Source organism: Dipodomys ordii, unplaced genomic scaffold, assembly GCF_000151885.1.
Source record: "Dipodomys ordii isolate 6190 unplaced genomic scaffold, Dord_2.0 Scaffold66, whole genome shotgun sequence".
NCBI classification, from domain to species: domain Eukaryota; kingdom Metazoa; phylum Chordata; class Mammalia; order Rodentia; family Heteromyidae; genus Dipodomys; species Dipodomys ordii.
This window is the reverse complement of record NW_012267282.1, coordinates 251330-266151: the sequence shown is the minus strand read 5'-3', so window position 1 is coordinate 266151 and position 14822 is coordinate 251330. Positions and strand designations below refer to the sequence as shown.

The window sequence follows — 14822 nt, the reverse complement described above, 5'->3', positions numbered from 1 at the left end:
CACTTTAGTTTAAAGGGCTTCATGAGTAATAGAGAAGAGAAACTTCCTTCTCAGCCATGCAGAACATGGGAGTTAAGGAGTCCTCTAGTCACTGATCTTTGACTGTCTACTTACTGCATGAGTATATATGCCTGCTCAGGGGACCCAAATCAACTTATGCCGGCTGGAGGCCAAGAACGTCCAGACAGAACATGCCAGACCCTGACTTGAGGAACAGCTCTGCCTGGCCAGACTTCCAGGCCCCGCCCACCTTGTGTAGCCCTTTGAACTCATAGCGCCTGTCCCGGAAAGCCCGCACTGTGTCCACGTAGAAGGAATTCTCCCGCTGGCAGATGGTAGTGAAGCGCTCCTCCACCTTGGTGACATGGACCTTCTTGTAAGCCTTCCGGCAGTAATCTAAGACAATTTAGAATGTCAGGGAAAAAACGGAGACACTCTAGACACAAGTAAGTTGATTTCTAACAGAAAACTCAGATAGGCTGTTAAGTTTATCATGGCAAAAACAGACCAGCCAAAAGCACTAAACTATGGGGAAAACATTTCTGAAGAAGTAACAAGGAAAGAACACATTTTATAGTGATCTGAAATAATGCTTGCCCTTGGGCTGCAAATGTGCTCTGCCTCTGGTTAGAGTATGATCTGCAGTGGGCAAAGCTGTAGTTTTCAAAGCCAGATGCTCACCTGCCAGTCTCCGCTTTTCATACTTAGCCTGCTCCTCACGGGACAGCTCGTGAAAGGCCCGGGCCGGCCCATCTGGGAGCAGGGCAGGGAACTTCTCTGACTCCAGCTGGTGTTGGATCCGATGGTACTCACTGCGACTAGCAGGCACTGGGGAGGAGGTGGTGGGACAGGTTCCAAAGGAGACCAGCCTCTGAAACCCCTCCCCCACCGAACACCCATGGGGCCACAACTCACTGAACTCACCCCTCCACTGCCAGGCCATCTTCCTCTGGACAGGTTCCAAAGGGGACCAGCCTCTGAACCCCCTCCCCCACCGAACACCCATGGGGCCCACAACTCACTGAACTCGCCCCTCCACTGCCAGGCCATCTTCCTCTGGACAGGTTCCAAAGGAGACCAGCCTCTGAACCCCCTCCCCCACCGAACACCCATGGGGGCCACAACTCACTGAACTCGCCCCTCCACTGCCAGGCCATCTTCCTCTGGCAGTTTGCTCCAGGCTTATTGAAGTCACAGGCTGCACAGGTGGCCTCATCCACCATGGCAGAGGGCTGTGAAAGGAAGGGAGAGCCAGAAAGTAGTGTCTGCATTGTTAACTTTGATTCTGATGTAAGAAATGAGGTCTCACCTGTAGGCGGTTTGTAAGGATAATGTTGGGGTACATAGCCCCCACATCCAGGTGGTAGATAAGAGGACACTCAATTCGGTTAGGAACATCCTTCAGAGAAGTGAGCTTGGTCTTAATTTGTTCACACACCTACAAATTAAGTGATATTGACAGCCGAGTAAGAACTGGACACTGGAGTAACAAAACAGCACAGCAGGCCCTAAAAACAGTATGACAGCTAGCACACCAAGAGCTGAGGTGCATGAGCCTTGTAAGAAGGAACAGCGCCCAGAGCCCAAATACAGACATGCCCTTCTTGCCCTCTGGACAGCTACCTCATCAAAGTTGGTGGCTTGCTCCACCGGCACCTTCTCCTCTTCCTCAATGGCATGACGCATGGTCTTTTCAACTCGCTGCAGCAGGAAGTCAAAGGCAGCAGGATTCTGAAACGAGTTAAGACGACACAGGTAAGACAGGGAAACGTGCTTTGTGCCTCAGGGTGCTCAGAGGCCCCCGTGCACCATGCATAACGCAGAATACACCAAGAAGTGCTTGGGAAGTACACTGTGGGACGCAGAAGCATGACTGGACTCCTGCCACAGGCAGGCCAGAGAGACCACACTGACAAGAAGGGTTCATGGGAGAAGAAACTATTTCAGCCCAACGGTTCTGGGTCCAGCATAGAGTGGGGAGAAACAAGCTCAGGAAGACCTAGGAGGGAGGCGCACCATCCTAAACCGACAGGGGATGTCACTGCGAAAGACACCAGACTCCAGAGCTTCCACATGGCCCCCAACATAGGTCTCAGCATCCAGTACATGGCCATCCTCTGTCAGCTTATTGAACTCCTGTTCTTGCTTGTTGGGGAAGATGATGTTGGCATGGAAGGCCTGAACCATCAGCAAGGCCTCACATAGTGTGCCAGAGCCCTTTCGAAGCACCTGCAGGAAAGAGGCCACCATGAGCTACACTCCAAAAACGAGCAAAGCCCTGACTCCCAGGTAAGGTCCAAGTCACAGAAAGTCATCCGACAAGCCTGGGGCCGGTGGCTCACGCCTGTCATCCTAGCTACTCAGGAGGCTGAGATCTGAGGATCACAGTTCAAAGCCAGCCCGGGAAGTAAAGTCCATGAGACTCTTATCTCCAATAAAGCTCTAGAAAAACCGGACGTGGTGCTGTGGCTCAAGTGGTAAAGCGCTAGCCTTGAGCTGAAGAGCTGAGGGACAGCGCCCAGGCCCAGAGTTTTTGGCCCACAACCAAAAAAAAAAAAAAAAAGAAAGTCATCCAACATTGACTGCCATGTGAAAAGAGAGAAAGCCAATGGCTGCTGCCCCTACCTTCCTGAAGGATTTGAGGGATGCAACACACCCATTAGCCTTCTGGGACCAGCCACTGAGCACCAGTGCATTCAGAGAAAGCAGGGGCTCTGATAGGGGAAGCACAGGGCATACTGACCTCATCAGGTTCCATGGGAATAATGGTGCAAAGGGCGAATATGAAGGGATGGACATACTTCATGTATAGATAGTAAGTGGCGACAGCATCTGACACTGAATACGTGGCCAGAGTCTGTGGAAAGAACACCAGAGAACAGGATCATCAAGACCGGAGAGTCCAGGGAAAAGTGTGAAACAGGAGGAGGCTCGGAGAAGAGGCAAGACCTTGCCAGATGGCTCAAGCTCAGGGCAGGCACCTGTACAGGTCAAACAAATAAATGCATTCTGGAGAAAGCCCCACTGGGCCAGAGAAAGCTGGCAGCCATGTCCCAGGAAACACGGCTTTTCTGGTCAGGACACTAGTGATCTTGCAGTTGTGTAGGACAGATGATGTGGCTCACATGCCTGGGGCTGCTCCGTGGCCATCCGGCACATGTCCTCAGGGTCCAGTTCTACAGGGTCATAGCCAAGCTTGGCCTTGGCAGCTGCCTTGAGATTATGACTGCCCACCGGAAGGTAACTGTCCCTCTTCACCCACCTGGGAAGAAGAGAATAAATGCCAAGAAATGATGCTAACCAAAGGCTAGCAGAGCCAGACATGACAGAACAGGTCCTGTAGGACCCCAGAGTGCAGGCCCCTCCCAAAGTCTGAGACATGTCTGAAATACAAAGAAATGCCGGGGCATCTTTTGGTCCCCTCATCTTATTTTTTTTTTTGTGCTGGTCCTGGAGCTTGAACTCAGCCAGGCTAGTACCATTGGAGCCACAATTCCACTTCTGACTTTTTTTGAGTAGTTTACTGGAGATAAGAGTCCAACAGACTCTCCTCAGTCTCCTGAGTAGTGAGGATTACAGACATGAGCCACCAGCCCTCTGGTCTCCTCATCTTAGCTCCTATCCTCAGCAAAGAAGGTGGTCTATCCTTTGAGAAATAAAAAGGCAAGCAACAGGAATTTGAGGGCCTCCTGCGCCTCACAGGCTTTGTTCCATAAACACCTGGGGAGACTCTCTTCCTCTTACACTGTCCCTTCAGCAGATCACCTTCTTTAGGAGGCCTATAGCTCTACGATATCTCTCTAACCCTCTGCCTTTAGGTCCATATAATTCACTGACCTCTGGAGACTGCAGCTGACCACTGGCCACAGCCTCTGTCCCAAGTGGGTACTCTCTCCCTCTGAGAACATTCCCATAGTCCCTTCCTTCTGTTCTACTTCTCACCTTGAGCATTTACCAGGGATTTGACTGAGAACCTAATCCAGGGTATACCCCCAACCACACCTGAAGTTCAGGAAGCCACACCTAGCCTCTGGGCCCCTCCTTATATGCTGGAGCAGAACAGCTGTAGCTGAATCCCTTCCATCTTAGACTTGTTCTTTGACTTGCCCAAGTCCACCCACTCACCCACTGACAAGGCCTCTATCACATATCAACAAGCCCAAGTCCCAACCTCCCTACCTACTATCTTATATCAAGACTGCCATCTGCCACCCTATGAGCTGGTCCCACCCATTTGGCCTCCCCGCTAAACCAAGTGCTAAAATAGCAGTATGAAACAGAACTGTGGTAAGGGTTCAACTGCTCCAGGATGCCCCATGGTTGCTGATGGAGCCTGCCTCCCCTAAAGCCAGTTTGCTCTGCATTTGCATATCCACACCTGCCCTCCCACATACACGGCCCTGAGCCACAACACACACTCTCTTATCATATGCTTTCCTTCAGTCTAGAGCAGAGCCAAGACCTCACTCTACTGGTGTTTCTTTCTGACCTGCTTTTCCTACTCTTTTTTTTTTTTTTTGTCTTAGGGCCTGAACTCTGGGCCTGGGCGCTGTCCCTGTGCTCTTCAGCTCAAGGCTAGCATTCTTACCACTTGAGCCACAGCGCCACTTCCGATTTTCTGATGGTTTGTTGGAGATAAGTCTCACGGACTTTCCTGCCCAAGCTGGCTTTGAACTGTGATCTAAGATCTCAGCCTCCTGAGTAGTTAGGATGACAGGCGTGAACCACTGGTACCCGGCTTGCCTTCCCTAGTCTTACAGGAGTTTGCTGACTAAGCAGAGGACTAACAACCGTCAGAAAAAGCATATTCCTGGGCTGTGCCAAGCTACTTTCAAGTGACTGAGAGCTGTTGCTTGGAAGCCACTCCTATGACAGGTGTGTTAGAAGTCTTCGGAACTCTCTCACGGGACCACTTGCTCAGGGGGAACCTACCTGAGGCAGTCCATGTGGATGCACTGTGGTGCCTTGTACTCCCCCTGGCTGTCCTTCTGGAAGCCTATCTCCTGGTACATGCTCAGGCCGTGAACTGCTGCCCTGGCTTCCACAAATGGCCTAGGGATGAAAGTGAAGGAAAACTATGGGGAAAGGTTTATCTCTAGTTCTCTTTTCTTTGTTTTTCCTGCTGTAACATGGAGATTGTTCCCTGGAGACACAAGAGTGAAGCAGACACTCCTAACACCAGCTTCTCTATCAGACAGAAGTTGAGAAACTCAACTTCAAGGCTCTCCTCCCCTCCCCTCCTGGTTACCCAGATAGGAGGTTGGCTTACCAATCAAAAAAGTCCCCATTGTAGGTGACCATGATGGTGGGTTTGGTCTCCTGGACATGTTCAAACCATCTCTGGATTAGATGGACCTGGTCCCAACAAATCAGAGGTCAGCAGGTTCTATTTATTGCTCCCATCTTCTTCCAAATACTTCACCCAAGATGTAAAAAAAGCAGTTCCATGCCAGGTCCCAGCCGAGCTCTGGCCATGGAAGAGGTCTGTATCCTGAAGAGGAAGCCCCTGAGCCCTGCCTAGGCCAATGCTTGAGTCTCAAAAGAACTCCACGCTACATGCGCCTTCCATCTTATGGCAGTCATGGAGCAGTTCCTCAGCGATGCTTCTTTACCTCATCAGGCTCATTGAAGACACAAAAGGGTCCTTCATACTCTGGCTTAGGGGTGAACTCGAAGTCTTCAATATCTTCTGACACAATCTCCCTGTTAGTGATGAGGTAGCCCTGGCAAAGTTTACCAGCAGATAATACAAGTCAGAGACAACACAACCAAGCCACAGCCTCCTAGAAATGACAGAGGCCTTTTTAATACAAAACCACAGATCAATATGAAGGCATACTTGTATGTTTCCCAGGAGGAGGGCCTGCTCACCTGCCCATCAATCATGTAGGAGATCATCATAATCTGGTCTGTCTCAGCATCAGGAAACTTGAGGGGTAGTTTAGTTGTCTCAATGTCAAATGCCAATACCACAGGGTCCTGGAAGGATGGAACGCAGCATGAAGGCAGCTTCAAAGCCAGCCAGGGTTTGACAGCTCCTCCGTGGACACACACTGTCAGTCTATTACACCTCTGCTTGTGAAAAGCAATAGTTTAAAGGCTCCAAAAGATTCAAGAGATACACCAGGGTGACCAACTCATGTCAAAACAGGTTCTTTCGTGTGAGGGAGTGAAGACTGAAGCATGTAAGGGACAAAAGCTAGAGCTGCCAACCAGAACACCTTCCAGAGTATTTCAGTCTTAGAGCTACTTAATGAATGGTGCTAGGCCAGACACACCTGTAATCTTAATCCCTGACATTCAGGAGGCAGAGACCAGGAGGATTGTAGTTTGAGGCAAGATTGAGCAAAAAAATTAGTGAGACCCCTATCTCAACAAACGGAATATGGTAGCGAACACTTTTGTCCAATCTACAGGGAGGTATATGTAGTAGGACTGTGATCTAAGGTTGGCTGGGAAAAGAAAACAACCCTGATATTCTATGGGAAAACAGGGATTGAAACGTGACTCAAGTGGTAGAGTGCCTGCCCTGAGTCCAAATTCTACTACCCTTCACCCCAGCCCATCAACAAACACACTACACTACCTCAGCTAACTTTTACAATAGCCCTGGAAGGTAACTTCAGAAAAGCTGACATTTTCATATTGGAAATTTCGTGTTTCTCATTAGAAAAATAAGGACAACTTTCCCAAGCTGAGTACTGCTCAGGAGGCTGAGATCTAAGGATTTTGGCTCAAAGCCAGGCAGGAAAGATAAGTCCATGAGACTACTCTCCATTAAGCAAAAAAAAAAAAAGAAATGGAGCTGTGGCTCAAAGTGGTAGAGTGTTAATCTTGAGCAGAAAAGCTCAGACAGTGCCCAAACCGAGTTCAAGCCCCATGACCAACAAAAAAGAAGACTTTCCCAGGATCATAAAGCCATACCTGATCCAAGGCTTTTCAGTTACAAATAAACTTCTATTTATTATCAACATTTTAAGTCACAGATTCCTTGGAAGGTTTAAATCCATCTTAGCTCAAATGCTATGTCACTATATATCGTACTAATGCAAAATGCAATTATACTCTCAAGCCAGAAACTAAAATAAATAAATAAATAGGGTTCTACTCCACAATTCTTTTCAAAAAGTATCTGAGGAAAAAGAAATAAACTTTAGGATAAAGGAAATATGTCAACAAGTGCTTACGGGTCGTTCAACAAGGTCGTCTCTCCGAGTAATTTCCACTGGAAAGGCAGTTCCCCGGTATCTGACATTGTACCAATGAGCCTGTGGAACATGTAGCACATTAACGAGAGTTCGACATGCAGAGAAGCCCACTGGGGGAGTTCTTCACCACTGTATCTCCTGGCTAAAGCTTACCACGTGGATCTTAAGGTCAATGGAAAGGCGGATGTGGTAGGGAACGTCATACTCTCTCATGTCCACTATGTTTTCCAACTGGTCAGTTGTTTTCTTAGAGGTTTCTTCTTCATCAGTAATTACACTACCCCCTTGCAGAACACTGGGGAAAGAACACAAAGAGTTGCAACTATAATCATGATCTGGGGCTGGGAAGGTGGCTCAGAGGTAGAGCGCTTGCCTTGCATGCCAGAGGCCCTGGGTTTGATTCCTCAGCACCACATAAGCAAAAAGAAAAAAGCCGGAAGTGGCGCTATGGCTCAAGTGGTAGAGCACTAGCCTTGAGCTAAAGAGCTGAGGGACAGAACCCAGGCCCAGAGTTCAGGCCCACTACCGGAGCCCCCCCCCCAAAAAAAAAGAAAAACTACAATCATGCTCTGCTAGGGGCTGGGTCTTTACTTTCCCAGAGTCTATACCAAGTAAATACAACAGGCAACAGGAGGCTGCAGTGACCAGGGTCACCCACCAGAGAACAGACCGAGGCAATCACTCAATTTGAGCAGTAGGCCAGAGACAAGGAAATTCAAAGAACACAAGATGTGTGTTTTTTCATAAAAAGCTGGATATGGTACTGTGGCTCAAGTGGTAGAGTGCTAGTAAAAGAAGCTCAGGGACAATGCCTAGGCCCTGAGTTCAAGCCCCAGGAATCCTACCTACTCAGGAGGCTGAGATCTGAGGATCACGGTTCAAAGCCAGCCTGGGCAAGGAAAGTCTATGATACTCTTATCTCCAATAAAACCACTCGAAAACCAGAAGTGGCACTGTGGCTCAAACAGTAAAGCGCTTGCCTTGAGCTGAAGAGCTGAGGGACATCACTCAGGCCCAGAGTTCAAGCCCTACAACTGACCAAAAAAAAAAAAAGTGTGTATTTTAAAGATATGTTACACCTGGCATTAGTCAGGACAGCACCAAGTGTGGGCACTTCTGTAATGCTGTCCCAGGAGGCTGCACCAGGCAGGACTGATGAGAGTATATCAGGTCCCACACAGCCTGTGTGTATGGTCTCTGCTGTGTTGACAAATGTGGCCCACCATTTTTTTTTGGTCCGGTCGTGGGGCCTGAACTCTGGGCCCGGGCGCTGTCCCTCAGCTCTTCAGCTCAAGGCTAGCGCTCTACCACTTGAGCCACAGCGCCACTTCCGGCTTTTTTCTTTTTGCTTATGTGGTGCTGAGGAATCAAACCCAGGGTCTCATGCATGCAAGACAAGTGCTCTACCACTGAGCCACCTTCCCAGCCCCTGTGGCCCACCCTTGTAGAGCACTTCATTCAGAAAATGAGGAAGAAAGCTAGGTGCCAGTGATTGATGCCTTTCAGGAGTCTGAGATCTGAAAATCACGGTTCAAGGCCAGCCAGGGCAGAGAAGCCTCTTATCTCGAAGTAACTACCAAAAAGTAAGAAGTAGAGCTGTGACTCAAGTGGCAGAGTGCTAGCCTTGAGCCAGAAAGCTCAGAGACAGTGCCCGGGCCCTAAGTTCAAGCCCCAGCAGTAGCATGAAAAAGAAAAAAAAACAAGGAGGACAGTAGCCAGCCCAACTATACCACCACAGTGGAGTAACTACTAAGCAAAGCCAGCTTGGTATACAATGGCTGGTAAGTATCAATCTCCTAGTCAAGTGAGAAAACTTCTGTAGCAATAGCCACACCATTATTCTTCTACTCAGTTCAAAACTGAGTGGACGCCTAAGGAGAAAAAAATGGTAACCATTAAAGACAGATCAGGCCTCTATAAACCCAGTCTCTGGTGATGTCTTACAATATTCTGAAAAGTAATTCATGGCATCAAAATGGAGGGAAGGACTGAAAAAGGATCCAGAGTCCCAAACTTACTTCTTGTCATAGGATGTAATCAGTTCTTCTGAAGACATCCCAATTACTCAAGATTGTCTTTTCTTATGCTCTTACCATGTTTCTTCTTATTATACTTAAACACTTAACGAATAGTATTTGGTGTTCTGCATTTAAATTCTTCTGTATAATATCTTGGGGTTTACCTCGCAAGTAGGAAACCTTGAGTTCAATCCTCAGTACCAGCAAAAACAAAATGAACAAGCAGTTGGGCACCAGTGGCTCATATCTATAATCCTGGCTACTTAGAGGGTCTGAGATTTGCAGAATGAGGTTCAGAGTCCTATGCAATCAAATCTGGAGACTCTTTTGTTTTAATGCTTGTACTAGGGGGCTGAACTCAAAAGTCTAGGCATTGTCCCTTAGCTTTTTTGCTCAAGACTGGTGCTCGACCTCTTGAGCAACACCTTCACTAACTGTGGGTTTGGGTTTGTTTTTTTTTTTGTAGTAGAGATAAGAGTCTCTTGCCTGGGCTGGCTTTGAAACATGATCTTCAGGTCTCAGCCTCCAGAGTAGCTAGGATTACAGGCGTGAAGCACAGTGCCTGGCTCCCTAAGACTCTTTTTTTTGGCTAGTCCTGGGACTTGAACTCAGGGCCTGGGAATGGTCCCTGAGCTTCTTTTTGCTCAAGTTAGTATTCTACCACGTGAGCTACAGCGCCACTTCCAGCTTTTTCTGAGTAATTTTTTAGAGATAAGAGTCTCATAAACTTTCCTGCCTGGACTGGCTTTGAACTGCAATCCTCAGATCTCAGCCTCTTGAATAGCTAGGATTATAGCCATGAGCCACCAACACCTGGCTCCCCAAGACTCTTATCTTCAATAATGAACAAAAAGCTGTACTTGGAGGTGTGGCACAACTGGTAGAGGCCCAGATGAGTAAGAACTTAAAGCTTGGGCTGGGAAGGTGGCTCAGTGGTAGAGCGCTTGCCTTGCATGCAAGAGGTCCTGGGTTCGATTCCTCAGCACCACATAAGCAAAAAGAAAAAAGCCGGAAGTGGCGCTGTGGCTCAAGTGGTAGAGCGCTAGCCTTGAGCTGAAGAGCTGAGGGACAGCGTCCAGGCTCAGAGTTCAGGCCCCACGACCGGACCCAAAAAAAAAAAAAGAACTTAAAGCTCTGAGTTTAAGCCCTAGCACCAGCACAAACAAAAACAAAAATCTGGGATCTCTGGAGGAGATATACTATGTAAAACTTGCACTTAATAAAAGTTGTAGATGGATTAAGGAGAGGGAAATCTCTTTAAAACAGTATTTTATTGTCATAGCAATTCATCCCCTATGCAAGCCTACCCACTACACAAGAAAAAGAGGGCTAAGACATAAAGATATAACCTTGGGAAGCCACTGTGTATTTAACATGAAACATATGGAAATTTCTATGTAACTGCTCCAATGTTTCTTCATTGAATAGAGCCAGTCATCACTGAAGCCTCACTGCAGTTTCCACTTCCTCTCTGTTATGGCATTCCAAACTAGAAGGTGGTTTGCTTACAAGAAGGAAACGTACCTGGACAGCATTGCTGTATACGCATTGCTGGCCTGGTCCTGCTCCCGGTTCTTCCTCACAGCAGGGGAAATCTCCTTCCTTACTTTGACAAGGTCTTCCACAGTGTGAAAAGACAATTTGATGTAATTCCGCTTCAAACCCACTAAGTGATTTGGCTGTAAAGGGAAGACACCATGCTCGCGACTCAAGAGAAACAGGTGAATGAGTAATGAGTTGCAGTTAGACATGCACAAGTCAATATAGGCTCTACTGCACCTCCTCTACCTCTGCTTGTGGCCAACTGTCATCAGAGTTCCTTGAAGACAGCTTTGAGGACAATCACCATCCTCCATACTGCCCAATTATCCAATAAATGACCTGAAGCCAGGCATCGTGGCTTACATCTGTAATCCTTGATATTCAGAAGGTTCAGATCTGAGAATCAAAGTTCAAAGCCAGCCCAGGCAGAAACGTCCCATGAAACTATTACCTCCAATTAACCACCAAAAAGCTCACATGGTAGAGCACCAGCCTTGAGCAAAAAGCTCAGGGACAGTATCCAGGCCCCGAGTTCAAGCCCCAAACTGGCACAAAAAATAAAAATAAGTAACCAGACTTCCTACTGTTCCCAGTATCACCTGCTACAGGCAGCTAGACAGTGTCACATTCCCAAGGTCCGAGGAGAACTCACCAGGTCCAGGTCCTCTTTGGGAACAGTTTCTACTTTGGCAATTTTACCCTGAAACTTCTTGGAGAGAAAAGATGAAACTTCTCGCTCACAACCCTAAATCAGGATTAGAAGGGACTTCCCATTAGTAAGATCTAATTCTTTCATTGCCCATTTCCCAATTCTAAAGCCCATCACAGAACAAGGCCCATATTATCTGATCTGATTCTAACAAATACAGACTCACCTTTCTAGTTGCAATGTAGAAATATGGCTTATAGGTCAAGGCCACCTGCAAGAGTCATCAACCCATCCATGTATAATCAAAAGTAAGAAAGGAAGACACAGACATTCACAGCATTAATCAATGAGAAGTCTCAATCCAAGTCACCCTGACCTTAGCAGCTCTAGAGAAGACACATAGGAATTTTGGATCTACAGGTATCTTGGGGCAAGAGTCTGAGAGACACAACATTGTTCAACTTCCTGAGCTGATTTCTCTGCAGTCATCCTATATGCAGTTGATGAGCCCAAGGGGGCCCTGTTTGAGATAGGCTACAGGAAGCTATACACGAGAACCTCTCCCTCCCTTCCTAATGGACACAGAGCTGGAGAAAGCACCTATTGTTTTGGACCATTTTCTAATTTTACTGGTGGGGCAGGGAGGGACCCAGGTGCTTACCTTAAATCTGCTCCCATCATCTTGAATAAAGTAGTAATCCACTGCACTGACTAAGCGTTTATCTTCATCTAAAATCTCCGTCTGTAAGAAAACCACTTGACATGGGCATACTATCTTTTACACAGCCTAAGAAATCTTTCTGGGCTTCACTCTCTCATTTCTTTTTTTTGCCAGTCCTGGGGTTTGAACTCAGGGCCTGGGCACTATCCCTGAGCTTCTATTGATCAAGGCTAGTGCTCTACCACTTGATCCACAGTGCCACTTCTGGCTTTTTCTGAGTGGTTTATTAGAGGTAAGTCTCACAGACTTTCTTGCCCAGGTTGGCTTCAAACCATGGTCCTCAGATCTCAGCCTCCTGAGTAGCTAGGATGACAGGCGTGAACCACCAGCACCTGGCTTTCTAGGCTTCTCTTTGAGAAACTAAGCATTTTAAAGCCAAAGTCCTTGCATTTGGCTCTTTACTCACCATCCTTGTTCACAAGAATGGCACAACAGTTCCCAAGGGGACTTAACCTGAAGTTCTCCTTCATAGTCTTTGATTGCAAATATGACAACCCTCATCTTGGTCTCACCACAGTGGTTTCTGTGGCCCTCCATTATGTTAAAAAGCAAAGGACAAGCCAGGTGCTGGTGGCTCACACCTGTCATCCTAGCTACTCATGAGGCCGAGATCTGAGAATCTCAGTTCAAAGCCAGCCCTGGCAGGAAAGTCTGTGAGACTCTTATCTCAAAAAAACCACTAGAAAATCGGAAGTGATGCTGTGGCTTAAGTGGTAGAGCACTTGCCTTGTGCTAAAGAGTGCAAGGACAGTGCCGAGATCCTGAGTTCAAGCTACAGGACAGGCCAAAAAAAAAGCAAAGGACAGGTTTGAACAACCAGCTCTGCCAGACCACAAGCTCTCTTCTTCCACATTATCTGCTCTCCATGCAAGAACTATGCTACAAGAAAGTAAGCCATTTCAGAGGAAAAAGGTACAGGTACTCACAGGGTGCATATTGATAAGCCAGCCAGTCTTTTCACCAGGCTCCTTCAGCCTCTCAAAACCAAACCTCGAGTCCATCTTATCTGTCCACTGGCTCCTCTCCAGGCGCTTGAGCGCAGATGCTGAGGAAGAGGGGCCATCATCCCTGAGTGAAAGAAAGAACTCAAACTTTACCACTCACAATACTTCCTGCCTCTTCACACTTAGCCACCTCCAAGTGTTTCCAGTATGGTATGGCATATATATTTCTAAAAAATTTTGGGACTAGTAAAAGGCTTATCAGATTTATGGAAAAAAATTTGGTCAGGGCAGGTCTTTTAGAACTTTGTTATCAGAATACTAACAAAGGGCTGGGAATGTGGCTTACTGGTAGAGTGCTTGCCTTGCCTAGCATGCATGAAGCCCTGGGTTCAATTCCTCAGTACCGCATACACAGAAAAAGCTGAAAGCTGTACTGTGGCTCAAGTGGTAGAGTGCTAGCCTTGAGGAAAAGCTGAGAGACTGTCCCGTCCCTGAGTTCAAGTCCCAGGACTATAAAACAAAAACAAACAAAATAGGATGAGGATGTAGTTCAGTGGCAGAGTGCTTGCTTAGCATGTGCAAGGCCCTAGTTTGACCTCCAGCACTGCAAAAAATTAAGTTTTAAAAAGTAAAAACAAAAGAATGTGAGTACCATTTGGCACATAAAAGTGACATTAAGCTGGGTGTCGATGGCTTGTGCCTATAATCCTAGCTACTCAAGAGGCTGAAAAGCAAAGGATAGGGCTGGGAATATGGCTTACTGATAGAGTGGATTGAGGTTTAAAGCCAGCCTAGCAGGAAAGTCTGTGAGACTCTTACTGCCAATAAACTATTCAGAAAAAAGCCAGAAGTGGAGCTGTGGCTCAAGTGGTAGAGCGCTAGCCTTGAGCCAAAAAGCTTAGGGACAGAGCTCAGGCAGAGTTTAAGCCACAGGACCAGCATTTTAAAAAGTGTGTATGTGGCTCACACCTGTAAATCACAATTACTTGGGAGGGGGAGATTGGGAGGATTGAGGTTTAAGTCTAGCTTGGGCAAAAAGTTAGCCTGTAATGCCAACCCCATGAAGGGTCAATCGAGTTCAGGCCACATCTGAAAAATAACTAAAAAAAGCTGGGAGCAAGACTCAAGTAGTACAAATTAAGTAGGATGGTTAAGCCTACGTCTTGGCTTGGGATGGGGTTGTGGCAGAGCTCTTGCCTAGCAAGTGAGACCCTGCGTTCAATTCCAGTACACAAGGGCACAGAACGGGAGGGAGAGGTGTCCTACTCAGGTAATTACTGCACAGATCAGCCACAGATGTACTCAGCTGCGGCCCCGCCTCCTAACCGTCTAAATAAGGCTCGATGAGATACGGACATGTAACCTTCAGCTCAGTACCTAGCTGTCATTATTACCGTTCACTTTTTAACCTGCCCTTTTTGCAGTGCTGGGATCAACCAGGGCCTTGTGCAGCTGTGTCAAGAATTTCACCCCTGGTCTGGGAGGTAGCTCAGCGGCAAAGCGCTCGCCTGGCGGGTGCAGGGTCCTGGGTTCGATCCCAGTGCCAAAAAAGATACAGCCACCACGGAGCTGCGCGGCCAGCTCGGCCGCTGTACCGCCGTTGCTCGTTTCCCGGTGTTCCCGGCCTGCTTCCGGTCGTGGCTACTAATCAACACTCCAGTCCACGCCTGGAAGGGTCCCGCGCCAGAGCTGCTCGCGTGGGCCCGGCCACCACGCGGCTCCGGGTCAGCGCTCCCCGCG

The 14822-nt window shown here is 47.7% G+C and overlaps 1 protein-coding gene and 1 non-coding gene across 2 annotated transcripts in view; one reads left to right on the top strand and one right to left on the bottom strand.

The window, feature by feature from the left end:
* Pole (polymerase (DNA directed), epsilon, catalytic subunit) overlaps positions 1 to 14822 on the bottom strand; it is a 47288-nt gene that overhangs the window by 32148 nt on the left and 318 nt on the right. The window contains exons 2-20 of the mRNA XM_013023154.1: positions 13065 to 13206; positions 12079 to 12159; positions 11644 to 11688; positions 11421 to 11513; positions 10751 to 10905; positions 7362 to 7503; positions 7188 to 7268; positions 5872 to 5979; positions 5613 to 5723; positions 5270 to 5355; positions 4933 to 5052; positions 3130 to 3262; positions 2744 to 2857; positions 2017 to 2229; positions 1624 to 1731; positions 1310 to 1438; positions 1130 to 1232; positions 682 to 828; positions 251 to 396 (exon numbers count right to left, since the gene is read on the bottom strand). Coding sequence (XP_012878608.1) covers positions 251 to 396; positions 682 to 828; positions 1130 to 1232; positions 1310 to 1438; positions 1624 to 1731; positions 2017 to 2229; positions 2744 to 2857; positions 3130 to 3262; positions 4933 to 5052; positions 5270 to 5355; positions 5613 to 5723; positions 5872 to 5979; positions 7188 to 7268; positions 7362 to 7503; positions 10751 to 10905; positions 11421 to 11513; positions 11644 to 11688; positions 12079 to 12159; positions 13065 to 13206 — 2257 coding nt within the window. The remainder of the gene's footprint in view (positions 1 to 250; positions 397 to 681; positions 829 to 1129; positions 1233 to 1309; positions 1439 to 1623; positions 1732 to 2016; positions 2230 to 2743; positions 2858 to 3129; positions 3263 to 4932; positions 5053 to 5269; positions 5356 to 5612; positions 5724 to 5871; positions 5980 to 7187; positions 7269 to 7361; positions 7504 to 10750; positions 10906 to 11420; positions 11514 to 11643; positions 11689 to 12078; positions 12160 to 13064; positions 13207 to 14822) is intronic.
* Trnaa-ugc lies at positions 10146 to 10214 on the top strand. Its single transcript has one exon. It is a non-coding gene; the product is annotated as a tRNA-Ala (tRNA).